Source organism: Leptosomus discolor, chromosome 28, assembly GCF_034619465.1.
Source record: "Leptosomus discolor isolate bLepDis1 chromosome 28, bLepDis1.hap2, whole genome shotgun sequence".
NCBI lineage: Eukaryota > Metazoa > Chordata > Aves > Leptosomiformes > Leptosomidae > Leptosomus > Leptosomus discolor.
In genome coordinates, this window is record NC_141418.1 from 25,069 (window position 1) to 50,776 (window position 25,708).

The 25,708-nt window shown below is 58.9% G+C and overlaps 2 protein-coding genes across 2 annotated transcripts; both read left to right on the forward strand.

The window, feature by feature from the left end:
• The first annotated feature begins 975 nt into the window (after window positions 1-975).
• Window positions 976-5,070, forward strand: LOC147413379 (uncharacterized). Its single transcript, XM_086478811.1, has 9 exons — window positions 976-1,075; window positions 1,351-1,470; window positions 1,638-1,736; window positions 1,914-1,964; window positions 2,072-2,161; window positions 2,541-2,654; window positions 2,785-2,936; window positions 4,053-4,162; window positions 4,923-5,070. The coding sequence occupies exons 1-9, from the start codon at window positions 976-978 to the stop codon at window positions 5,053-5,055; spliced, it is 969 nt and encodes a 322-aa protein (XP_086334937.1). The 3' UTR covers window positions 5,056-5,070.
• A 1,094-nt stretch (window positions 5,071-6,164) lies between these two features.
• LOC104352770 (C-type lectin domain family 17, member A) lies at window positions 6,165-10,395 on the forward strand. Its single transcript, XM_086478865.1, has 10 exons — window positions 6,165-6,240; window positions 6,574-6,624; window positions 7,217-7,336; window positions 7,445-7,495; window positions 7,604-7,729; window positions 8,185-8,247; window positions 8,909-8,998; window positions 9,215-9,384; window positions 9,832-9,941; window positions 10,252-10,395. The coding sequence occupies exons 1-10, from the start codon at window positions 6,165-6,167 to the stop codon at window positions 10,385-10,387; spliced, it is 993 nt and encodes a 330-aa protein (XP_086334991.1). The 3' UTR covers window positions 10,388-10,395.
• The last annotated feature ends 15,313 nt before the right edge of the window (window positions 10,396-25,708 follow it).

The window sequence follows — 25,708 nt, forward strand, 5'->3', positions numbered from 1 at the left end:
GTTTTCAATTCTTTCAGCTTAAAAAGCGCCATCCTTGATTTATTTGTCAAACCTCTCCCCCACTCCCAGGACAAGCCGCACGCTGGCAGCAGAGGGCGGAGCGGCCGCGAGAGCGCATGGGCCGAATTCGCAGCATTTCGACCTAAAAATTGACTCTATTTCTTCTTGGAAAGTGTTGGAGCCCCAAGAACGTGAGTCGCCGCCCCGGGGAGAAGTTAAGCCTCGAAATCAAAAAAAAAAAGGGGAAATGGGACAAAAGGAGGAAGCTTCTTGCCCCGAAAGTAGGGGAACCGGAGAGAGGGATGTACAACTTTCGGCTGTGTTTGCTTTTCCCAGGGTGCGCCTGTGAAATTCAGCTGAAATTAGTCAAGGGTGAAGTTATTCGTAAGTTCTAACTTCTGTTTTCCACGATAGCCAGCCCGGGGGACGCCTGGCTCGAAGCCCTGAGGGAGTTCAGGCAACGAAAAGAATTTTAGGGGGAAGGGATGAAGGAAACGGTGCCCCCCCCCCAAAAATGAGGATTTTCACAACACTACGTCTCTTGCGTTAAAAACACAAGAAATGATCACAAAAATGCTGTGCAAAACCGCTGCAGGATTCCCACCAAACCAAAAAAAAAAAAAACAAAACCCCAAAGCCAAATTTAGGCGCTCACCTCGGAGAACGCCGGTCGCCGTTTTGGCGTGAAGCCTCCAAAAACCACCTCCTTGGGCAGGCGTCGGCCTTGTTCGAGGAAAGCAGAGTCGGGTTTTGAACCGATTCTTCTAAAAATCAAGAGGGAAGGGGCTGCGGCCCCTGGTGAGGGGCAGCCCGGGCGCGTCAGCGCCTGAGTGAGCAGTTTGGTTTATGGTTTGTTTTTTTTTTTCCTAGGAAATACCATTTCGAAACGCGAGCGTTTCCTCCTCCCTGGGAGGAGATGACGCGTCTCCTCCACCGCATAAATAGGGGCGATACCAGAAGAAAAGGGGATCGGAGATGTCCCGAGGCGAAGGTGCCGTCGGCACCTACGAGAAGTGGGATTTCGACGAGGAGACGAAGATGGAGAAGCAAAAGCCGAGGAAAACACCTAAAGGAGGTATCGGGGCAAGGGAGCGGCTCGGGGGATCCAGAGACGTGAAACTGGAGGGTTTCAGCGCTTTAAACTGGTCTTGCTGCGAAGTTATAGCCAAATTTTGATGCCTGGTTGCTCCGTTGGGTCCCAGTCTAGGACAAAAAAGAGGTTTGAGCGCGGAGAACAGGGTGGTGGAGCCACTCGAGGGGCTGTTTTGGGGGGGTATCTCCTCTCTGTGCTCTTCCTTAAGAAAATATCACTTGAGGGGGATTCTTTGGAGCTGCCCCGCCTCGTTTCAGGCTCGGCAGCGCTGTCGGTCCTCGCCTCGGCTCTGGAGAGACCCGTCATGCTGCTGTACGTGCTGCTGGCCTTCACCTTCCTCCTCTTCACCGTTCTCACCATCATCAGCCTCCAGAGAGGTGAGTCTGCTGCGCCCCCCCCATCCTTGGATGGCCGAGCGGCCAGATTTGGGGGAAAACACCAAGAAAACGCCGCTCTGCGTTAGGACCCAAGGCCCTTTCGCAGCCCGTGGGCTCTCCGGGGCCGGACCTGGCGCGAAGGCCACCGCTGTCTTCCTCTCCCCCAGTATCTGCGGCGTGGGAGGCGTTGGAGCAAGCTCGGACGCGGAGCGAGAACAGCCACACCACGGCCTGGCGCAACCTCTCGGAGGTCCAGAGCACCCTCGGTACGACGTCTCGCCCCAAAATGCCTCCCCGGCACCTCGATATCCGCACGGATTTCCCCCCCCCTGCGCTTCCCGGGGTGCTTCTTCCAGCACAAAAAGACGAACCAAAGCCACTTGCCATCAGGATGGAGATGGGCAGGGCTTGGTTTGAGCTTTCTCCTCTCGTTTTCCCCCCAGATAAGCAGCTCTCTGGCGGGCTCAAGGCGATCAACGGCCGGCTTGCGAACGGTACGCCCAGGAGGAGGCAGTTTTGGGGCAATTCCACCAGAATCCCGAGCCCTGAGCGCAGGCAGCGGCGGGACGGGGTCAAAAAGCAGCGTTTGTCCTCCTTCCAGTGTCACAAGAAGTGGAGAGCGTGCGGTGGAAGGTGACGCAGTGCAAAGCGGAGTGGGAGAGGGAGCTGTCGGAGCGCCTCCGCGTCCTGGGTGAGAGGCTGATTTTGGTGGAAATCCGTTAAGTTCCAGCGTTCTCCTCGATTCCCAAATCACGCGGTGTTGGGTAGGTGCCCCAAAGGTTCCTAAAATGTGCCCCAGGAGCGCACGAAGCCGATCTTAACGAGTTTGGGAGATCACTGAGGAATTATTAACGGAAAGAAGCCGTTCTCAGCCTGTTGAAAAAGGCAACAAAAAGCTCGTTTAACGAAAGGGCTCTGAGGTTTTCCCGCCTGAAGTTTAGCACCCGGCGACTCACGCGCCCAGCGGAAGCCGTGGTGGGAACGGGGACAGAAAGGACCAACAAAACGAGGGTTTTTTTCCCAGGTCTCTGCGGCGGCAGCTGAACCGCCTTTTCCCCCTCTCCCCGCAGAGGAAAGGGAACCGCTGGAGCCGGTGCTGCGGCAGCTGGCGGAGGTGAAGCAGGAGCAGAGCCGGGTCTCGGCGCTCCTCAACACGGCGCTGGAGCAGACGCGCAACCTCTCCGGTGAGCGGCAGCGCCCGCGCCGAGCCCGCCGGCCTCCCCCTGCGCTCGCCCACGCATTCTCCTTTTTTTTTTTCTTTTTCTTTTTTTTTTTTTTTTTTTGGTCGGTTTTGTTCATTTTTTTTCCCCCCAGGAATTCTCTGCACGACGTGTCCCGACGGCTGGCAGCAGTTCGCCAAAACCTGCTACTTCTTCTCCACCACCACCAAACCCTGGCTGGCTGCTAAAGACTTCTGCATCCAGTTCGGCGCCCACCTGGCCATCGTCAACACCAAGCAGGAAAACGTGAGTGGAGAAATCCCGTAAAAAGCAAAAAAAAAAAAAACCCCAGATTTCGTGAGTTTAGAGGAACAGAGTCTCCAGTTCCACAGATGGTGAGCTGGGGGTCAAGCACGGGCGACTCACGGGGACAACGCATCCGGCTGAGGTTCCTGCCGAGTCCTCAAGGGATTTGGCCAAATTGCATGAATCTGTCCTCAAAATGACTGACACGATTTAAAGGGTTTTTTTTTTGCGGGGGGGGGGGGAAGCTGCAGGGGAGCAGCTGCATCTGCGTGACCCCGAGGGGCTCCCGGGGTACGAGAGGTGCTCACCTGAGTTTGGGGGGAGTGCGCTGTGGCTCCGCGGGGATCCCTCCTCGCGATCATCTGGGAATTACAAGATTTATGTAGAAATTACGGGAATAATTCGGAAATTATGGGACTTATTTGGAGATTACAGGGGTTACTGAAAAATTACAGGAATCATTTAGGAATGACAGGAATTATTTAGGAATTATTTAGAAATGACAGGAATTATTTAGAAATGACAGGAATTATTTAGGAATCATTTAGAAATGACAGGAATTATTTAGAAATGACAGGAATTATTTAGGAATCATTTAGAAATGACAGGAATTATTTAGGAATCATTTAGGAATGACAGGAATCATTTAGGAATTATTTAGAAATGACAGGAATCATTTAGGAATTATTTAGGAATGACAGGATTTATTTAGAAATTATTTAGAAATAACAGGAATTATTTAGAAATGACAGGAATTATTTAGAAATGACAGGAATTACAGAATGAATCACAGAAATATAACCCAAACTCTGCACAAATTAGCATTTCTCCCCCAGTTTAGCCAAACCCTGCCTCCCGAGGGGAGCCTTCACCAACCCTTTGAAAAACCACATTAGGTCCCAAAAAACCCTTCTTCCTCCAGATATCGGAGATTTCAACCCTTTTTTTTCCCCATTTCCAGTGGGTTTTTGGTCACGCTCGTGGCCTGTCATGCTTGTCCCCTGCGAGGGACGGGCTCCCCGGTGTCACCGACTGCCGGCGCCGCCGAAGCCCTTCGCTGTCGCTTTCGACTTCCCCTCCTGACGCCTCTTGCTTTGTTTCCCTCCTCATCCGCAGAAATTTCTGGCAAGCCAGATCATGCAGAACGAGGTGGCCTGGCTGGGCCTGACCGACCGGCACCAGGAAGGCAACTGGCAGTGGGTGGACGGCAGCTCCCTCACTCGCGCGTACGTTTTAGCCCCATCGGAGGGTAAATCGCCCCAAAACTCACCTCTTCTCCCTTGGCCCCTTTTTTTCCCCAAAGAAAGCGGTGCTGCGCCCTCACGAGCGCACCCTCCACTCCGATTTAGCCCTTAAAACCCCCCAAAATAAGTTCCGTGCTGCTGCGGCACTTGAGGGCGCCGGGTGGAGGGCAAGCTGAGGGGAGCCGCCCTGCTGCGGGTAGATTTTTGGCTTTTCCCGCCAAAATTCACTTTGGTTTTGAGGCGGGAACACACAAGGCACCGGGTGGAGGGCAAGCTGAGGGGAGCCGCCCTGCTGCGGGTAGATTTTTGGCTTTTCCCGCCAAAATTCACTTTGGTTTTGAGGCGGGAACACTCAAGGCGCCGGGTGGAGGGCAAGCTGAGGGGAGCCGCCCTCCTGTGGGCGAGAGTTTTGGCTTTTCCCGCCAAAATTCACTTTGGTTTTGAGGCGGGAACACACAAGGCGCCGGGTGGAGGGAAAGCTGAGGGGAGCCGCCCTGCTGCGGGCGAGAGTTTTGGCTTTTCCCGCCAAAATTCACTTTGGTTTTGAGGCGGGAACACACAAGGCGCCGCGGCGCCCTCGTGGCTCCCCCGCAGCTCGGTCGGTCCCACCCTCGTTCGCATCGACAGATTATCGCTCCTGGGAGACGAGCGGCTCTCCTCGCTCTTGGGACTGACCCCCAGACCCAACAAACGCCCAAAAGGCAAGTTTTCCACCCAAACCGGTGTGCTCCCCCCCCCGCAGGTTCTGGGGCAATGGCGAGCCCAACAACGTGGGCCAGGACGGCGAGGACTGCGCCACCCTCCACCCCAATGGCTTCTGGAACGACGCGCTCTGCTCCAACGCCGAGACCTGGGTCTGCGAGCGCAGCTGCTGATGGCTCCCCCCACCCCCCCCCCCGCTCGCCGGGGCTTCAAAACGGGGGAAAACCGCTCAAAACCCGGCAAAACCGAGCGCAGGGTGAAAACGCCAGGCTCGGGGGCAAAGGGGTGTCTGAAAACGGGCCCCCCCTCGCACCCAAAAGCAGGGTGCGCTGCCCGAGGTGGGCACAGCGCTGGCACGGGGGGGGGGGGGGGGTTAAAGACTTTGAGGGGGCCATTCCTTGGCGGAGGGGGGGGTTGGAGCTTTTTGGGGGTGTTTGGGGATTTTTGTGGGTGTTTAAGGATTATTGGGGGTGTTTGGTAACATTTTGGGAGCCTGTTGCGCTGAGGCTCGACGCGGCGCTTGCTGGTTAATCAGGGGAAAAAAATAAACAACAACGTCATAACGAATAAACGAACCACTTCTTGGTTACGACGCGAACCAAAACTCACCGAAGTCGAGGCGACGCGGCGCCGGCGCACACCTATTTTCCCAGGGTTGAGGTTAAAAAAAAAACCCCCACCAAAAAAAGAGAAGAGAGAGGGGCGAAGAGGAGGCGTGAGCGTGTTTTCGGGGCGCGTATGCAAATCCCCAGCTCGCGGGTGCTGAAGCGCGACGCCTGTTTTGCCGTAAGGCCGCGTCGCCGGATTCCCCTCCCGGCGCGGGCACAGCGGCTCCGGGGGAAGATTTGGAATTTCACCGGCGCGGCGTTGGAAACCCGGGGATGCCGCCGTGGTGGTTTTATCCATAATCCCTGAAAAAGAAAAAATACCCCAAATCCATGCGGGAGCTGCTGCCTTCAAATTCCCGCTGGCAGCAGAGCTCCGGCGGCGCCACCGTTTCTCTCCCCCCCCCCCCCCCCCAACAAACCCCGCGCCCCCAAATTCGCCGAATCCCACCGAAAAGGTGCGTTTTCCTGTAGCGCAGGGAAAAGCGCCGTCTCGCCCATCTTTCGCCGCCCATTTGCATGTCACCGCCGCCCCGGCGCGGAAAAGGAACCGAAACCTCGGGGCCGAACCGCTGGCCAAAATGGGGGGCTGGAGGCGGCGAGGGGTGTGCCGGGACGCGTGCCGAGGGGTTTAGCTCCCCGGCGAGCGCCTGCGCGGCTGCTCTCCCCGGCAAAGCATGGCCCGGCAGGAGACTTACGGCAACTGGTTGGGTCCCCCGGCTGCGCCCGCCAAGCGGCTGGTGAGGCAAGCAGGTAACGGCGGGGCGACCCCCCTCCCCGTGCCCTCGGCGGGTGGTTTCGGGGCCGGCGGGCGTCCCGGTGAAGCCGAAAACGCCGGCAGGGCTCTGCTGCCGTAGGGAGGGGGGCGAAACGCCTTTGGGAGGGGCCGGGAGTCGCGCCGGTCCCGCTTTGCACTCAACGGCTCCGAAACCTCCAGGTTTGGCCCCAGTTTCTCCGCGCCGGGCCTTCAAAAAGCGTCGCCAACTTCCCCGCCGGCCGGCGGCGCCGGGGTTAGAAGAGGCGCTAGTGGTGGCTTTGAGGATCCGCCCCTTGTCTTCAACACCTCGCCTTTCCTTGTTTTGGCAGGAATTTACTCCGTCGCAGGGAAGATGACGCCCGTGGGTGACTTCAGGCCCGGTAAGTCCTCGTTTTTTCACCTTTTCAGGCTTTTTTGGACGGCGGATGGAAAGCAGAACTCCCCGGGGTGCCTCCCTCAGGCCGAACCGGGCTTTGGTTTCAGCTCGGTTGGTCAAACGTGTTTTGCTTTTCTCTCTGAATTTGGTTCCTTCGGTCAAATGGTCCCAAAACCACCCTCAAAATCCACGCTGGGGGGGGGGATCAGGGGGAATTTCTCGCTCCTTTCCCCCTCTCGGAGCCGACGTTTGCGCCTTCGCAGGCCCAAATTCCCCCCCGCTCCCACCACGGAGAGCTTCAGGCTTCAGCAGAATCGCTTGGATTTGCAGCCAAGGGGGGGACCCAGCTCCGAAAGAGGGGAGTGAGGATATAAAACTCTATAAAAATGATAAAATCAATAGACATTGAGAAAAAGGTATAAAAACCTTGCCGGAGGTGCCGAGGATCTACCGAAGGGGAAGGGAAATGGCATCTTTCACGAATGAGAATTGGATTTCGTGATCCGGTTGAAGGATTGAGCCGATCGTTAACAGCCGGAGTTCCCCGTTGGTGTAAACCCCTGATTTTTCACCCATTTTTTTCCCCCCTCACGTAGCATCCCCGGACAGCTTCGAGGACGATTACGACGACGTGTCCCTGTCGGAGTCGGATCGCGGCCACAAGCTGCCGGCGCCCGATGAAGACCAGCAGAGCCAGAGGAGCAAAGGAGGCACAGGTAGCGCCCGCCTCCTCTCCCCGCATCGCCCGCACCTCCGCGGGGCGGGATTTCGCCCTAAACCGCCCCAAAACCACCCCCCAGCGCCTCTTTCCTTCCTCCCAACAGGGGTTTACATCCTGGCGGGGAAACCGGCGTCTTCAAATCCTTCCCAAAAGGGTGAGACGCTCTCGACCGGCGCCGCCATCCCGCTCCGGTGGCCTCGGCCGGATCCAGACCTGGGAAGTCGGGATTTTTCCCCGATTTCTCCCGCGCTGCTCTCCGCAGGTGACGTGGCACCCGGAGGTGGCCGGGGACGGAGCCGCAGGGTGATGTCGGTCGCCGTCCTCTACGTCCTGGTGGCGCTGAGCTTCGTCGCGTGGGTCCTGCTCTTCGCGCTGGCCGTGGTGAAGCGTGAGTGTCCCCGGAAGGGTCCCAGCCAGGCGGGGAAGCAGCCGGTTTGGGTAAAACACCCCCAAAAAAAGGCATTTTCTCTGTTAAAAGCAACACGCGGCTCGTGCCCGCCGCGCTTTGAGCATCTCTCACCGCGGTTGGGTTTTAGTGCCACCCTGGTGTGTGGATTTTAGGGGTTTCTCACCAAAATGACCTCCGGCGCGCTGCAGCCGGGTGCTGCCTCCTGCTCTGGCACCCCCCCCCCCGTTTGCGACGGGGTGTCGATCCAGAGTAAATCCACGCTGGGATTCTCCGCTCGGCCCCTCAAAAAAAGCCAGAAATCAGGCAAATTTGCAGTCTCTGCTCAGGAATTCCCCACTCGGCCCAAAAAAACCCATGAATTGGGCAAATTTAGGCGCTGCTCGCGATTCCTCGGTGTGATCCCGCCGTGGTTTTTCCTTTCATTTTCCTTCCAGAGATGGAAATCATGGCGGAGATAAAGCTCTTGCGGGCAAACTACTCGGAGAATCAAGCCAACGGTAGGTCCTCGGACTCGCATCCCCGCGGTGAAATTTTAACGGTGGGTGGGAGACGCTGATTTTTTCCGGTGTTTGGCTCTTTTTCCGGCACCGATTTTGCCCTTTTGGTGCCAATTAAGGAAAAAAAATCAAATGTTTTTTTCGAGCAGCTCCTGGTTCTGCTCCGTCTCTTAGTGAGGCAACGCCGGCTTTGCCCGATTTCCACCAGGGATTCCACCGGGGTGACGGTGTAGATCGGACGCCGACTGAGCTCGCGCCCCAATCCCGGGGGAATTAGCCCCAAAAAGGGTGTGAAGGGGAGAAAAATCAGCCCTTGGGATATCGCGGGGTTTATTTTATTAGGGGAGATCCACCCCTTTGCCTCTCTTCAAGGAAGGGAAAGACGTAAATCCTACAGAAAATTCCGCAAAAGTCAAACATAACGAGCCAAATCCTCGAACGCTGCCAAACGAGCGATTAATTAAATTCTATTACGGGCGATATCGGGGCAAAATGTCACCCAAAGAGGGGAAAAATCCCGCAGCAAAGCTGGCGGCCGGTGACGTAAGAGCTTTCGTAGCCCTGATTGAGCTTTCTACGGACAAGTGCCAAATCCCGGGGGAAAAAAGCCTCAAGATTTGGGTAAACTGAAGCGGGGGGGGGGGGGCCGTGCTCTCGGCAGTGCTGCAGGAGCTGTTGGAGACGCGACGGGAGCAGACGCGGATGCGGAGCGGGATGCACAAGTACTACGAGGAACTGCAGGACATCACAGGTAAAACCACCGCCGTCTCCCCGCTGGGCCTCCCCCACCGGGAGAGGAACCTCCGGGTTTAGCCCCAAAAAGAGCACGGAGGTCCCAGGGATGCAAAATTCGGGTGATTTACGCCCGACTTCTAGACGTCGCCCCACCGAGGAAGCCGCGGAGGTTTCCCCAGCAGAAAACCAACCAGGTTTTTGCTGGGATTTGGGGGATTTCTTGTCATTCCAGCGCTGATCTGCAGATCCGTCCTGGACAGCAAGAAGTGCTCGGCCGGGTGGAAGATCTTTGAGAAGAGCTGCTACTCCTTCTCGACGGAGACCTTGAGCTGGCCGGACGCGAAGGAGATCTGCGCCGACCAGGGCGCTCACCTCGTCATCGTCAGCTCGGAGCAGGAGCAGGTCGGTCGGCCTGAAAAACAACCAGTTCCTTGCCTCACGCGGCGCCCAAAATACCCCTTTTCTTGGAAAGTTCCTCCTCTGGCAGATGCAGGAACTCAACCCCCTTTTTTTTTTTGGGGGGGGGGGGGGGCCTCAAATTAACCAACAATCGGCCGTCGGGCTCCGTGATTTGGCGGCGGAGAGAAGCGCCGACGGCCAAGCCGAGCTCCGTTGACTATAACTTCCCGTTTTTAGGGAAAAGTGCTAAAAATTGAACAAAAAAGGTCAACATCTGCTTTCCCGAGCGCTGCGTACGCGCTCGGCTTCGCCGTACCCAAATTATCGACGCCTCACCGCGGCTCGGCTACGGCCGTGACCTCGCCTCGGTGGCCAAAAGCCTCGAGGTGCCCCGCAGTCCGCCGGAATGAGTGGGTTTTGGGGCTGTTTTGACCAATTCTGCTTTTCTAGAAGTTCCTGAAGGACAACATCAGCAGCAACAGGACCTACTGGCTGGGGGTGACGGATCAGCTGGAGGAAGGCACCTGGGTCTGGACTAACGGCGAACGTGCGAGCATCAGGTAAAGATTCCCCCCTGGAATTCCCCCAAACCCAGAAAATAAGTGGAAAAAGGTGAAGCTGACCCGACGAAACTTTGGGTTTTGGTAGTTTTCCGTAAATCAAAGGGTTTAGGTTGGAAAAACGGTATTATCGGGGCGTTCTCTGGTTAAAAAAAAACCCCATAATATGGAGATTTTTGGTAGTTTTCTTCCCTCAAACCACAAGTTTTACCTCGTCCTGAGAGCGCTCCGCTGCCGTGGGGCTTGGTTTTGTTTCGGAATGATTTCACTTTTGTCCCTTTTCTCCTTCTTTTCCTCCTCCTTTCTCCAGCTACTGGAACACGTGGAAGGAGAACAAAGACAAGGACCAGAAGGACTGCGGCAGCATCGGCCCCGGCGGCATCTGGAACGACGACAGGTGCTCCCGCGCCAACCACTGGATTTGCGAAAAGTCTTGGAATTGTTGATTTCTGCATTTTTTTTTCCCCGTTTCCAGACAGTTTTCCAAAAGGAATGTACATTCCAAACTTCCCGCTCGGGAGCTGGATGAACTCCTGCAGCGCCGGGGGGATCGGGAGGCTCCACATTCCCACTTTTTTGCCTGTGAATGACTTGAAAATCCCTGAAATAAAATCCCTAAAATCCCCGTGACCCCCAACCTTCCAAGCCTGCCCTCCAAACCGTGAGAAAAAAGGGATTTTCACTGAAAATTACAACCATAAGGAGGTCAAATCCCCCCTCCCCCGCGCAAAACCAGTCTCATTTACCAGAATCGCTGAATTTCTCCTTTTTCCCCCCGGCTCTGCCGCCAAGGCGTCGTTTCTGCTTAACTCTCAGAACAGACAATTTCAGTAAAATCCAGATTTTTATTTTTTTTCCCCCCATTTTCCAACCTTTTTCCCCTATTTATCCTTCCCCTCCCCCGGGCAGCTCTGCCCAGCCGCGGCCCCGCAGCCAAAACCCCCCAAATTCTGCTCATTTGTACATCTCTTAATTTGCCACATTATCACCCAATAAAACTTACTATTTTTTTTTTCCCTAAGGAACGCAGCACACGCCATTTGGTTGGTTTTTACCCCAAATAAATAAAAACGACCCCGTCAGACCCACCCCAGCGGGTGAAAACCCCTGAAACAGAAGGAATTCTGTTAAAACCGTAGGGTGGCGTTAATGCTTATTTTTTTTAAAAAGGGTTTAAGCTAAAAATCGATATTTTGGGGGAGTTTATACGTTATCGATCAGCGGAAACGCAACGACCCATTACGGGTAACGACGTTCCCTCTCCGGGTTGAAAATTAACCGTGGGGGCTCCCCCTCCCCCCCCCCCCAAAAATTAGGAAATTCGAGCCGGACTTGAGAAATTTACTGTAAAAAGCCACAAAAAAAGGACCCGTGGCAGAAAGCGAAACTGGTTTGGGCTGGTTTTGGCTGGTTTTCAACAGGAAAAAAAATGACCCGTGGTGGAGCTGGCACAAAAAGGCGCTTCTGCCCTCGCTCAAAATTTGTTAATTTAACCAAAATCCCCGTTTCTAGCAGGGAAATGGGCTGGGAGGGGGCAGGTCCCTGCTTATGTGGGGCTCGTCAGGTCTGCAGGCTGTGGTGGTGGGGACTGGGGGTTACTGGGAGCACTGGGGAATGAGGCTGTGGGGGGTGCTGGAAGCATGGACTGGGGGTTACTGGGAGCACTGGGGAATGAGGCTGTGGGGGGTGCTGGAAGCATGGACTGGGGGTTACTGGGAGCACTGGGGAATGAGGCTGTGGGGGGTGCTGGAAGCATGGACTGGGGGTTACTGGGAAGGCACTGGGAGCTCTGGGGCTGAGGAGGGTACTGGGAACGCTGGAAGCACTAGGCTGGGAGGTACTGGGAGAACTGGGCAAACACTGAGAGGGCACTGGGGCAGGGAGACGGCCCAGTCCCAGCACTGGGCGGGTACTGGGAGGGCACTGGGGCAGGGAGACAGCTGGAAATGCTGGAAACTGGTCGTTGCGTGGAAAAACGCTGGAAACGGGTCAAGCGTTGGGGTAAAAATGCTGAAAATTAGTCAGTCCTCGGAGAAAATGCTGGGAATGGGTCAAATCCGCAGGAAAAAGGCTGGAAATGGGGCGTTCCGTGGGAAAAATGATGGAAATTGGTCGTTTCTGGGGAAAAAAGCTTGAAATGGGTCAAAACCACAGGAGAAAGGCTGGAAATAGGATCTTCCACGGAAAAGTGCCTCGGTCTTGGGGGGAGATGCTAGAAATCGGTCGTTTCTTGGAGAAAATGCTGGAAATGGGTGGGATCAACAGGAAGAAGGCTGAAAATGGGTCGTTTCCCAGGAAAACCCAGGAAATCGCTTGATCCTAGAGGGAAGCAGCTCGATATGGATTGATTCCAGGGGAAAACGCTGGAATTTATTCGTTTATTGGGGAAAATTCTGGAAAATGGGTCAGATAGGCGGGAAAACCGCTGCAAATGGGTTGTTCCGCTGGAAACGGGTCAGACCTGTGGGGGGGAAAAAGCTAAACCCAGGTTGTTCTGCAGGAAAAAAAGTGCTGGAAATGGGTCAAATCGGCAGGAAAACTGGGACAACAGGCCGGATCTGCAGGAAATACGCCGGGAATGGGTCGGATCCGCAGGAGATGGGTCGATCCTGGGGGCACCCGCGGTCACTTCTCCCACGTGCAGCCCTCGGTGCTGTGGCTGTGCGGCCTCTCCCCTTCCTGGGCGGGAAAAGGGGCCACACCAGCGTGAAATGGGGCAGAAATGGGGCAGAAACGGGGCAGAAACGGGGGCGAAATGAGGCAGAAATGGGGCAGAAATGGGGCAGGAATGGGGCAGAAATGGGGCAGAAACGGGGCAGAAACGGGGCAGGAATGGGGCAGAAACGGGGCAGAAACGGGGCAGAAACGGGGCAGAAACGGGGCAGAAACGGGGCAGAAACGGGGCAGAAATGGAGGCGAAATGGGGCAGAAATGGGGCAGAAATGGGGCAGAAATGGGGCAGAAATGGGGCAGAAATGGGGCAGAAATGGGGCAGAAATGGGGCAGAAATGGGGCAGAAATGGGGCAGAAATGGGGCAGAAATGGGGCAGAAATGGGGCAGAGGTTCCGGTGGTTTCTTGCCAGACCCCCAAGCCCCCTGAGGGGGGACCCAGGGGTCCAGGCAGCCTCCCACGGTGCCACCCCTGGCCCCCACCTCCTTTCGGTGGCCACCAGAGGGCTCAGGTGTTCGGGTGCCCACCCAGCCCCCCAAGGAAACCCAAATATTTGGGTGCCCACCCAGCCCCCCAAGGAGACCCAGATGTTTGGGTGCCCACCCAGCCCCCCAAGGAGACCCGGGTGCCCACCCAGCCCCCCAAGGAAACCCAAATATTTGGGTGCCCACCCAGCCCCCCAAGGAGACCCAGATGTTTGGGTGCCCACCCAGCCCCCCAAGGAGACCCGGGTGCCCACTCAGCCCCCCAAGGAAACCCAAATATTTGGGTGCCCACCCAGCCCCCCCCAAGGAGACCCAGATGTTTGGGTGCCCACCCAGCCCCCCAAGGAGACCCGGGTGCCCACCCAGCCCCCCAAGGAAACCCAAATATTTGGGTGCCCACCCAGCCCCCCAAGGAGACCCAGATGTTTGGGTGCCCACCCAGCCCCCCGCAGGGACCCGGGCATCGGGCCCTTACCGTGACGTAGGTGACGTGTATCTCGCTGGTGGGCATCTCGGGGGGGTGCGCTTGTCGCCCCAGCACCCTAACCCAGCGCCGGTACTGCTCCGTCACCTGCCGGCGGGACCCACAGCCCCCTCCTGAGCCTCCCCTGAGCCTCCCCCGCACCCCCCCCCCAGGTCCCCTGGCTGTCCCTGTCCGTGTCCGTGTCCCCCCCCCCCGCCCCCCCCCCAGCCCTGTACCTGCCGGTTGAGGACGCAGTGCACGAGGAAGATGAAGGCTCCCTGCAGGCTGTTGACGACGGTGAAGAGGAAGGCCACCGCGAGGTTGTCCCCCTGCGCCTGCAGCAAGCCCAGACCCCACGTGCAGCCCAGGATGCAGATGTGCGCCAGCGCCTTGAACGTCATCGTCCTGACGGAACGCCCCGTTTGCTCCTTTCTCCACCCAAACCCCAGCCCAGATCCTCCTCCTCCTCCTCCTCCTCCTCCTCCTCCTCCTCCTCCTCCTCCTCCTCCTCCTCCTCCTCCTCCCTCCCCGAAAAAAAATCCCAACGCGCTCCGTGCCGACGCGAAAACCCACCGGGTGTTTTTTATGGCCGTGACGTCGGTGTTGAGGGAGGCCAGTTTGTCCCGCAGCGTCCAGAGGGTGGTGAGAAAAAACAGCAAATTAACCTGGGCGGAAAGCGGGGAAAAAAAAAAACCAACAAACCCCATCGTTGTGCAAGACGGGGTCCACGGGGGGTAAATTTGGGGTGGAAAAGGGTCAACGGAGCAAAACCGCGTGCCGCGGCGTGAGCGCCCCCAGCCCGGGGTTGTTCGCTTAACACTGTCCTTAAATGTACATGTGAATTTGCTCTTTTTAGGCAAATCTCTAAAAATCCTCAATTTGGGGTCTACGGGAGCCGTGATTATAAATTTGGGGTGGAAAAGGGGCCAATGGTGCAAAAAACCATCGTCAACGCACCGTGGTGCGACCTCTGCCGAGCGTGCCCGGCCCGTGGGGCGTTTGCTTAATACTGTAAGTCTCAATTTGCTCTTTTTCCTCCCAATTTCCCCCCTCACCCCGCCTCCTTTCAGCAGCCAGACACCCACCAGGATGATGGCGGAGACGGGACCGAGGAAACTCCAGATGAAACCTCCCTCCAAGCTCAGCCAGCAGCTAAAAAAAGAGGCAAAAAAGGGGAAGAACACCCCAAAAATCCTTTGGTGACGTGAAAATACCCACAGCCGGATGATGGGGCAGGTTTTTTCGGGGGGTGGTTTAGGCGAAACGCCCAACGTTCTCCATCGGTGATCCCACCCCGCTTGGTGGACCCCCCGCCCGGGTGCTGGTGGGACTCACTAGTGCTGGGTGCCGTAGCCGCCGGGATGGACGGCAGCAGAGACGGCCACCACGATGGCCGGCACGCCGTAGCCCACGGGGTAGATGTATCTTTTCCTGAAGCGGCTGGCGCTGGTGTAGTTGAGGACGCGCAGGTTCCTGACGGTGAGGAAGAGATGCAAACCCTCCAGGAACATCCAGGCGAAGCAGGCGAGGAAGAGGAAGTGGAGGAAGCCCGCCGTGATGGCGCACACCAGCTGGATGGGGGACACCGAGGCCGTGCTGGGCTCCTCAGTGTCACCACAGTACGGCCCGGTGAGGTGGTGGCATCTCCGGCACTTGGAGATGTTCCGCAGACCCCGACGTGGCCTCAAGGAGCCTCAAGGAGGTGGAGATGCTTCGGGCTGGGGGCAGACTGGAGACGTCCGAACGTCTCTTCCAAGCCGAGCTATCCCGTGATTCAGTTGGCTCCACCCACCCAGAGGAAGAAGGGACCCAAGAGCCTTGAGGAACCTCAACCGGGAGGACCTGCTTTGAGTTGGGGTTGGTCGGGAGACCTCCAGAAATCCTGTTCAGCCTCATTGATCCAGGGGCTTTCACTCACCCAGACAGAGATGGCACCCAACCATCCTGAGGAACCTCAACTTGCTGGACCCACCTTGAGTAGAGATTGGTCTGGAAACCTCCAAACATCCCGTTCCACCTCATCGATCCCGTAATTGAGGTGCCGACACCCACCCAGAGCAACAAGGGAACCAGCAACCTTGAAGAACCTCAACTGGTTGGACCTGCTTTGAGTTGGGGTTGGACCAAACCTTCCAACCTGTTGTCCCGTAATCTGGGTGCTCGCACCCACCCTGCATGAGGTGGGACCCCCGGCAGAAGGTCTGCTGGAGCTGTTGGGGTAGAGGCTACAGCCAAGAGCCGTGACCCTGGGTTCTTTTTCCCACCAGCTCCCCAAGGACCTTGAGGAGGTTCTGGGGAGCTTGAGGAGGTGCCAAAGACCTTGTGGAGACGCAGAGGAGCAAAATAAGATGCTGAGGAGCCCCCAAAGGCCCCCAAATACTCAAGGAGATCCTAAGGAACCTGTGCAGACCCCAAGGAAGCTCAAGGAGGCCCCGAGGAGCCCCTGAAGGTCCCAAGATGCTAAAGGAGACCCTGAGGAGCCCATGGAGACCCCAAGGAAGCTCCAGCAGCCCCTGAAGGTTCCAAGATGCTGAAGGAGACCCTGAGGAGCCTGTGGAGACCCCAGGGAAGTTCAAGGAGCCCCTGAGGAGCCCCTGAAGATTCCAAGATGCTGAAGGAGACCCTGAGGAGCCCTTGGAGAGCCAAGGAAGCTCCGGGAGGCCCTGAAGGTCCCAAGATGCTGAAGGAGACCCTGAAGAGCCCATGGAGACTCCAAGGAAGCTCCAGGAGACCCTGAAGGTCCCAAGATGCTAAAGGAGACCCTGAGGAACCCATGGAGACCCCAAGGAAGCTCCAGGAGTCCCTGAAGGTTCCAAGACGCTGAAGGAGACTCTGAGAAGCCCATGGAGACCCCGAGGAAGCTCCAGGAGTCCCTGAAGGTTCCAAGACGCTGAAGGAGACCCTAAGGAGCCAATGGAGACCCCAAGGAAGCTCCAGGAGTCCCTGAAGGTTCCAAGATGCTGAAGGAGAATCTGAGGAGCCCATGGAGGCTCCAAGGAAGCTCCAGCAGCCCCTGAAGGTTCCAAGATGCTGAAGGAGACCCTGAGGAGCCCATGGAGACCCCAAGGAAGCTCCAGGAGCCCCCGAAGATCCCCAGATGCCGAAGGAGACCCTGAGGAGCCCATGGAGACCCCAGGGAAGTTCAAGGAGCCCCTGAGGAGCCCCTGAAGGTCCCAAGACGCTAAAGGAGACCATGAGGAGCCCTTGGAGACCCCAAGGAAGCTCCAGGAGTCCCTGAAGGTCCCAAGATGCTAAAGGAGACCCTGAGGAGCCCATGGAGACCCCAAGGAAGCTCCAGGAGCCCCTGAAGGTTCCAAGACACTGAAGGAGACTCTGAGGAGCCCATGGAGACCCCAAGGAAGCTCCAGGAGCCCCTGAAGGTTCCAAGACGCTAAAGGAGACCCTGAGGAGCCCATGGAGACCCCAAGGAAGCTCCAGGAGCCCCTGAAGGTTCCAAGACACTGAAGGAGACTCTGAGGAGCCCATGGAGACCCCAAGGAAGCTCCAGGAGTCCCTGAAGGTTCCAAGATGCTGAAGGAGACCCTGAGGAGCCCATGGAGACCCCAAGGAAGCTCCAGGAGCCCCCGAAGATCCCCAGATGCCGAAGGAGACCCTGAGGAGCCCATGGAGACCCCAGGGAAGTTCAAGGAGCCCCTGAGGAGCCCCTGAAGGTCCCAAGACGCTAAAGGAGACCATGAGGAGCCCTTGGAGACCCCAAGGAAGCTCCAGGAGTCCCTGAAGGTCCCAAGATGCTAAAGGAGACCCTGAGGAGCCCATGGAGACCCCAAGGAAGCTCCACGAGCCCCTGAAGGTTCCAAGACACTGAAGGAGACTCTGAGGAGCCCATGGAGACCCCAAGGAAGCTCCAGGAGCCCCTGAAGGTTCCAAGACGCTAAAGGAGACCCTGAGGAGCCCATGGAGACCCCAAGGAAGCTCCAGGAGCCCCTGAAGGTTCCAAGACACTGAAGGAGACTCTGAGGAGCCCATGGAGACCCCAAGGAAGCTCCAGGAGTCCCTGAAGGTTCCAAGATGCTGAAGGAGACCCTGAGGAGCCCATGGAGACCCCAAGGAAGCTCCAGGAGCCCCCGAAGATCCCCAGATGCCGAAGGAGACCCTGAGGAGCCCATGGAGACCCCAGGGAAGTTCAAGGAGCCCCTGAGGAGCCCCTGAAGGTTCCAAGACACTGAAGGAGACTCTGAGGAGCCCATGGAGACCCCAAGGAAGCTCCAGGAGCCCCCGAAGATCCCCAGACGCCGAAGGAGACCCTGAGGAGCCCGTACCTGGTTGGCAGCGCGGTGCACGGCCACGAGGAAGAGGAGGTCGGCGGCGAAGAGGCAGATGCTGAGCTGCAGGTGGAGGCTGACGCTGACGCTCCAGAGCGAGCGGCACAGGAGGAAGGTGCCGATGGCGAGGAGGAGGCACACCAGCGACACCGACATCCCCACGTAGGTCACCACCGTCAGCGCGAAGCTCTCCTGCGGGCGACCGTCACGCGAGGCCTCCTCCGTTTGGGGAAGAGGAAAACGCCCCCAAACGGGGTACCTGACGGGGGCGAGGGGGCTCTCACCCTGAGGGGCCGGGGGGCCATGAGGATGGCGAAGGTGGAGAAGTGGTTGCAGGCGCAGACGGAGCTGAGGGCGTCACCCCCGAGGCGGGCGCAGCCCGAGGGCGTCCAGCGGCCGTCGGCGCCCGCCGTCTGCCAGGACACGCAGCGCGGCTCCTCGGTCGCCTCGAGCGCCTGCCGAGCACAGGCCCGCTGGAGGCACGTCCCGCGGCGGGGGGTGGGGGGGTGGAAGGGGACGGGGGGCGCTGAGCTTGGGATTGCACCGGGATGGGGAGGCAGCGACCCCGAATTTGCGCGGGATCCCGATTTGCACCAGGACAGGGATGCGCTGAATCCGGATTTGCACCAGGACGGGGATGCAGCGACCCCAAGTTTGCAGAGGATCCGGATTTGCACCAGGATGGGGGATGCAGCAACACCCCCACCCCCCAAATTTGCACGGGATCCCGATTTGCAGCAGGATGAGGGGTGCGCTGAATCCAGATTTGCACCGGGGTAAGGACACACCGACCCCGGATTTGCAGGGGATCCGGATTTGCACCAGGATGGGGGACGCACCGAAACCAAATTTGCACCAGGACAGGGGTGCACCAGCCCCAAATTTGCACGGGATCTGAATTTGCACCAGGACGGGGATGCGCTGAATCCGGATTTGCACCAGGACAGGGATGCAGTGACCCCAGGTTTGCAGAGGATCCGGATTTGCACCGGGATGGGGATGCAGCAACCCCCCACCCCCCAAATTTGCACAGGATCCCGATTTGCACCGGGGTAAGGACACACCGCCCCTGGATTTGCAGGGGATCCGGATTTGCACCAGGATGGGGATGCAGCAAACCCCCCCCCCCCCCCCCAAATTTGCACGGGATCCTGATTTGCACCGGGATGGGGATGCAGCAACCCCCCACCCCCCAAATTTGCACGGGATCCCGATTTGCACCAGGGTAAGGACACACCGACCCCGGATTTGCAGGGGATCCGGATTTGCACCAGGATGGGGGACGCACCGAAACCAAATTTGCACCAGGACAGGGGTGCACCAGCCCCAAATTTGCACGGGATCTGAATTTGCACCAGGACGGGGATGCGCTGAATCCGGATTTGCACCAGGACAGGGATGCACCGAAACCAGATCTGCGCAAAGGTGGGGGTGCACCAGCCCCGGATTCACACAGGGTCAAAATTTGCACCGGGATGGGGATGAGCTGAATCTTGCACCAGATTCGAATCGGCACCAGGACGGGGAGGCACCAAAACCAAATTCGCATCGGGGCGGGGATGCATCGAACCCGAATTTGCACAGGATCCAGATTTACCCCGGGAGGGGCATGCACCGAATCCGAATTTGCGTCAAGATGGAGACGCACCAAGTCCGGATTGACCCTGGATCCAGATTTGTGCCGAGACAGGGATGCACCAAAGCCAAACCCGCACCGGAACAGGGACGCACCGGCCCTAAATTTACCCTGGGACGAGGATCCACCGCCGCCACGCTCCCAATTCGCACCGCCGCGGCTCGTTGCCAACCCCGCCACGATTTGGTCCGACACGCCTGACGCTCGTGCCAATCCCCACCCCGAGCGTGCCCCCCACCCCACCACCACCCCCCGAACCCCAGGGCCCCCCCCGGCCCCCACCGTGAGGTGCTGCAGGGTGAGGTTGAAGGTGACGTTGAAGGTGACGCCGGGTTTCCCCACGGTGCCGCTGACCACGCGGGAGTTGATCTTTCCCTGGGGCGTCTCCGTGATGCTGCTCAGCAACTCGTCTGCTGCCTTGTAGACGATGAAGGCCACAACACCCGTGCCTGCCCGGAGAACCGAGTCAAAAACCACCCCAAAAATACCCAATTTAGGGGTTATTTAAATTTTTTCGGGGTTTTTTTTTTTTTTTGGCACTAGCAGCGTGGTGGCCGTACCTGCCTGGGCGTTGCCCACCACCTCGTGGCAGCTGATGGTCAGGTTCTGCTCGCTCACCGTCAGCACCAGCGTGGGCTGGGGACAGTCCTCAGGTACCACCTCCACCGCGGCCTCTGATTTGGGGTGAAAAAAAGGCCTTTTTGGGGTCTTCTGCCTGCCCCGGGCACCACCGTGCTCCGGCAGAGCCCAGGGAAGGGCTGCAGCGATGCCCCCCCCCCCAGCTGGGTCCTGGGGGCGCTGCGAGGCTTTTGGGGGCGCTGCAAGGATCCCGGGGGGCCTTGGGGGGCACCCACGGGTGCCGGCGTACCCATGGTGGAGGTGGTGAAGTTTCGGAGCCCGGAGCCGGGGTCGTTGAGGGCCGTCCGCAGCACGAGGGCTTCGGTGCTCTGCAGCAGCAGCGCGGCGGCTTCGGTGGCGTTGGGGCGGCTGCCCCCGAGCGTCCCCTGCAGCTGGCGCAGCGTGGCCTGGCGGGGGCACACGCGTGGGTCAGGGGTGCGCGGGGACGGGGGGGTGCCCGTGGGATGGGCGCGTGGGCGGGGGGGCACACGGGATGGACGGGTGCAGACAGGACGGACGTATGTGGGGATGGACGTGGGGATACACACGTGTAGGGGTGGGCACGGTGTGAACACGTGTAGGGGTGGACACGGGATGGACCTATATGGGGATGGACATGGGGATACACACGTGTAGGGGTGCACATAGGGTGAACACGTGTAGGGGTGCACACGGGGTGGACATATATGGGGATGCACATGGGGATACACACGTGTAGGGGTGCACACGGGGTGAACATGTGTGGGGTGGACACGGGGTGAACATATATGGGGATGCACGTGGGGATACACACGTGTAGGGGATGGACACGGAAACGGACACGTGTAGGGGATGGACACGTGTAGGGGATGGACACAGAAACGCACACGTGTAGGGGATGGACACGTGTAGGGGATGGACACGTGCAGGGGAAGGACACGTGTAGGGGATGGACACGTGCAGGGGATGGACACAGAAACACACATGTGTAGGGGATGGACACGTGCAGGGGATGGACACAGAAACACACACGTGTAGGGGATGGACACAGAAACACACACGTGCAGGGGATGGACACGTGCAGGGGATGGACACAGAAACACACACGTGTAGGGGATGGACACAGAAACACACACGTGTAGGGGATGGACACAGAAACGCACACGTGTAGGGGATGGACACGTGTAGGGGATGGACACGTGTAGGGGATGGACACAGAAACGCACACGTGTAGGGGATGGACACAGAAATGCACACGTGTAGGGGATGGACACAGAAACACACACGTGCAGGGGATGGACACGTGCAGGGGATGGACACAGAAACACACACGTGTAGGGGATGGACACAGAAATGCACACGTGTAGGGGATGGACACGTGTAGGGGATGGACACAGAAACACACAGATGTAGGGGATGGACACAGAAACACACACGTGTAGGGGATGGACACAGAAACACACATGTAGGGGATGGACACAGAAACACACACGTGTAGGGGACACGTACGGGACAGACACAGGCCATGCACACGTGTAGGGGATGCACGGGAGCACGCACGTGGGATGCACACGTGTCGGGGCCGAACACAGGGCTGCACACGGGAAGGCACACGCATGGAGGCGATGGACACGGCCTGCACGCGTGTAGGGGACGGGCAGGGGGCTGTACGCGGGAACGCGCACACGCAGGGGACGCCCACGGGGACACACAGGGTGCACGTGGACACGCGGACACGCCCGGCCCCGGCACACGCGGACACGCCCGGCCCCGGCACACGCGTGTGCTCCCGTGTCACCTCCAGGTTGCTCTCCGTGGGCCAGGTGCAGGCGTCCTCCAGGAGCCTCCGGGTGTCCGACAGGCGGGCGCAGGCGGCGTCCTTTGGCGGGGTCTGGGGTGGGGGGGTGTCACCATTGACCCGCACCCCGCGGGCGTCTGTCTGTCTGTCTGTCCCGCCCTCCCTGCCTCCCGCCATCCTCCCTCCCTCTGTCCCTCCAAGCCCCCGTCTGTCCCTCCAGGCCTCCCTCCGTCTGGCCCTTTGTCTGTCTGTCCCTCCAACCCTCCCTCAGACCATCTCTCTCTTCCTCTGTCCATCCGTCTGTCCCTCCACCCATCCGTCCATCCGTCTGTCCCTCCACCCATCCGTCCATCCTTCTGTCTGTCCCTCTCTCCATCCCTCCTTCCATCCACTCATTCATCTGTCTGTCCGTCTGTCCATCCCTCCACATCTCCTTCTGTCCATCCCTCCTTCCCTCCCTCCCCATCTCCTCCTGTCCATCCCTCCCTCCATCCACCCATTCATCTGTCCGTCCGTCTGTCCATCCCTCCCCTCCCTCCATCCACCCATTCATCTGTCCGTCCGTCTGTCCATCCCTCCCCTCCCTCCATCCACCCATTCATCTGTCCGTCCGTCTGTCCATCCCTCCCTCCATCCACCCATTCATCTGTCCGTCCGTCTGTCCATCCCTCCCTCCCTCCCTCCCCATCTCCTCCTGTCCACACCTCCATCCCCCCCACTTTTTCTCCCCCCCCCCCCTTGCCCCCCTCAACCCCCACCTTGGGGTCCCTGCACTTCTTCCAGGCCTCCTCCAGGATGGGGACGTTACAGGTGGGCTCCGATTTGGGGTCAAACCCTGTGGATTTGGGTCAGTTTGGGGCTTTTTAGGAAGGTTGGGGGGGGGGGGTGTTGCCTGTGTGGCTTAGGGGGCGCTTCGCACCCCTAGAACGGGGCAAAAAGAGGGGGAAAGGGTTAAAGGGGGGGACGGGGGGATAGTGACAGTGGGGTGTCTGCCCCCTTACCCTGGCAGGAGATGGTGGAGTTGAGGTGGACGAGGACCGTCCCGGGGGGGCACCCGCAGGCCCAGTGTCCCCTCTGGACGCCCCCCGCCCGCTGCCCCAGGCAGCAGCTGGTGGCGGAGCAGAAGTGGGGACCGCAGGAGTCTGGGGGGTGGGGGACACACACACACGGGGGGAGGGGGGCAGGACCCACCTCTGAGCCTGACCCCTCCCCCCCACCCCCGCCCATTGATCTCCCGCTGGGACCCCCAGATTCCCCCCCTAACCCCCCCCCCTCCCCAGACCCCCCCCACTCACCTAATTCGTCACCCTCAGTGGGGGGGAGGTGGCTCAGGAGGTGGCACAGCGCTGGGGGGGGGGAGGGGACACAGGGGGACATCAGCACATCAGGACCCCCTTCCCTCAAGGGGTGACCCCCCCCCCCCCCAGGATCTCCTCCTCCATAGGGCTCAACCCCCACTTCTGGGGGTTAAACCCCAATTTTGGGGGGTATCAAACCTTAATTGGGGGCCTCAGCCGCCCCTTTTGGGGCTCCTTCTTCCCCCAGCAGGGCTCAACCCTCCCCTTTTTGGGGCTAAACACCCCGGTTTTGGGCTCCATGCCCCCATGAAAACCTCCTTTGGTGGGGCCAAATCCCCCCTTTTTGGGTCATCCCCCTCCCCTTTTGGGGTTCCTCCTACCCACATGAGGGCTCAGAACCCCCTTTTTGGGTCTCTCCGTAGCCCCAAAGCTCAAATCCTTCTCTTGGGGGCTCAACACCCCCCTCCCCCCCCCCCCCATGTGTCAAAGCCCCATTTTGGGGCTCACACCCCCCCCCCACCAGGTGTCCAAACCCCATTTTGGGGCTCAAATCCCCCTTTTGGGGGCTCAACCCTCCCCAATCAGGCCTCAAACCCTTCTTTTTGGGGCTCGAGACCTCATTTGGGGAGGTTCAGTCTCCACACCCAAGCTCAACCCCCCCATTTCAGGGCTTGACACCCCCCCCCCCAGCTCCAGAAGCTCCTTTTTTGGGGTGATTTCAAGCCATTTTGGGCTGCTTTGCACAGCAGCTCTGAGAACCCTGACCTACTTCCGTCCCTGCCTCAGTTTCCCTTTTCCCATTTCCCTCCATTTCACCCCAAAATACCCTCTGGGGGGGGGGGGGGGTAGGGGTGGGGGAGGAGGGGACACTACTCACCCCAGAGACAAGCAGCGAGAGGGACCCACCCCATGACAGGAGACAGGGCAGGGGACGCGGTGGCCCCTCGGCGCCGGTGGCAGAGAGGAAGTGGCACCGGACAGCCCCGAAACCACCGAATGGCCCCACAAACCGCTTCCCCCCCCGCATTCCTCCCCCACCCCACCCCACCCCCGGCGTGGGCTGAGGCCTGAGGCTGCTCATGGCACGTAACGGCGGGGATGGGGCTCCCCCGCCCGGACGCCCGGGGCTGTTCTGAGAAGGACCAAGCCCACGGCCTCGTCATCGTCCCCCAGCCCGGACACGGGGTCCCTTCTTGGAGATGGTGGCTCCATGGCCTCACCCCCACCTGGGCGAGCTGGTCCCTTTCTGCTCAAGGTGACCCTGTAACCTTGTCCACGGCCCCTCTCTGGAGAACCAGGTCCCTTCTTGGAGGTATTGACCCCGTGGTCTCATCCCTGCCTGGACATCTGGGTCCCTTCCTGGGGACATCAGCCCCATGGTCTCATCCATTCCTGGTCATCTGGGTCCCTTCCTGGGGACATCAACCCCGTGGTCTCATCCATTCCTGGTCATCTGGGTCCCTTCCTGGGGACATCAACCCCGTGGTCTCATCCATTCCTGGTCATCTGGGTCCCTTCCTGGGGACATCAACCCCGTGGTCTCATCCATTCCTGGTCATCTGGGTCCCTTCCTGGGGACATCAACCCCGTGGTCTCATCCCTGCCTGGACATCTGGGTCCGTTCCTGGGGACATCAACCCCGTGGTCTCATCCCTGCCTGGACACCTGGGTCCCTTCCTGGGGACATCAACCCCGTGGTCTCATCCCCTGCCTGGACATCTGGGTCCCTTCCTGGAGACATCAACCCCGTGGTCTCATCCCCGCCTGGTCATCCAGGTCCTCTCCTGGAGACATCAGCCCCATGGTCTCATCCATTCCTGGTCATCTGGGTCCCTTCCTGGGGACATCAACCCCGTGGTCTCATCCGCTTCTGGTCATCTGGGTCCCTTCCTGGAGACATCAACCCCGTGGTCTCATCCCTGCCTGGACATCTGGGTCCCTTCCTGGGGACATCAACCCCATGGTCTCATCCATTCCTGATCATCTGGGTCCCTTCCTGGAGACATCAACCCCATGGTCTCATCCATTCCTGGACATCCGGGTCCCTTCCTGAAGACATCAGCCCCATGGTCTCATCCCTGCCTGGACATCCAGGTCCTCTCCTGGAGACATCAGCCCCATGGTCTCATCCATTCCTGGTCATCTGGGTCCCTTCCTGGGGACATCAACTCCGTGGTCTCATCCGCTTCTGGTCATCTGGGTCCCTTCCTGGAGACATCAACCCCGTGGTCTCATCCATTCCTGGTCATCTGGGTCCCTTCCTGGAGACATCAACCCCGTGGTCTCATCCCTGCCTGGACATCTGGGTCCCTTCCTGGGGACATCAACCCCATGGTCTCATCCATTCCTGGTCATCTGGGTCCCTTCCTGGAGACATCAACCCCATGGTCTCATCCCCTGCCTGGACATCTGGGTCCCTTCCTGGAGACATCAGCCCCATGGTCTCATCCCCTGCCTGGACATCTGGGCCCCTTCCTGGGGACATCAACCCCATGGTCTCATCCATTCCTGGACATCCAGGTCCTCTCCTGGAGA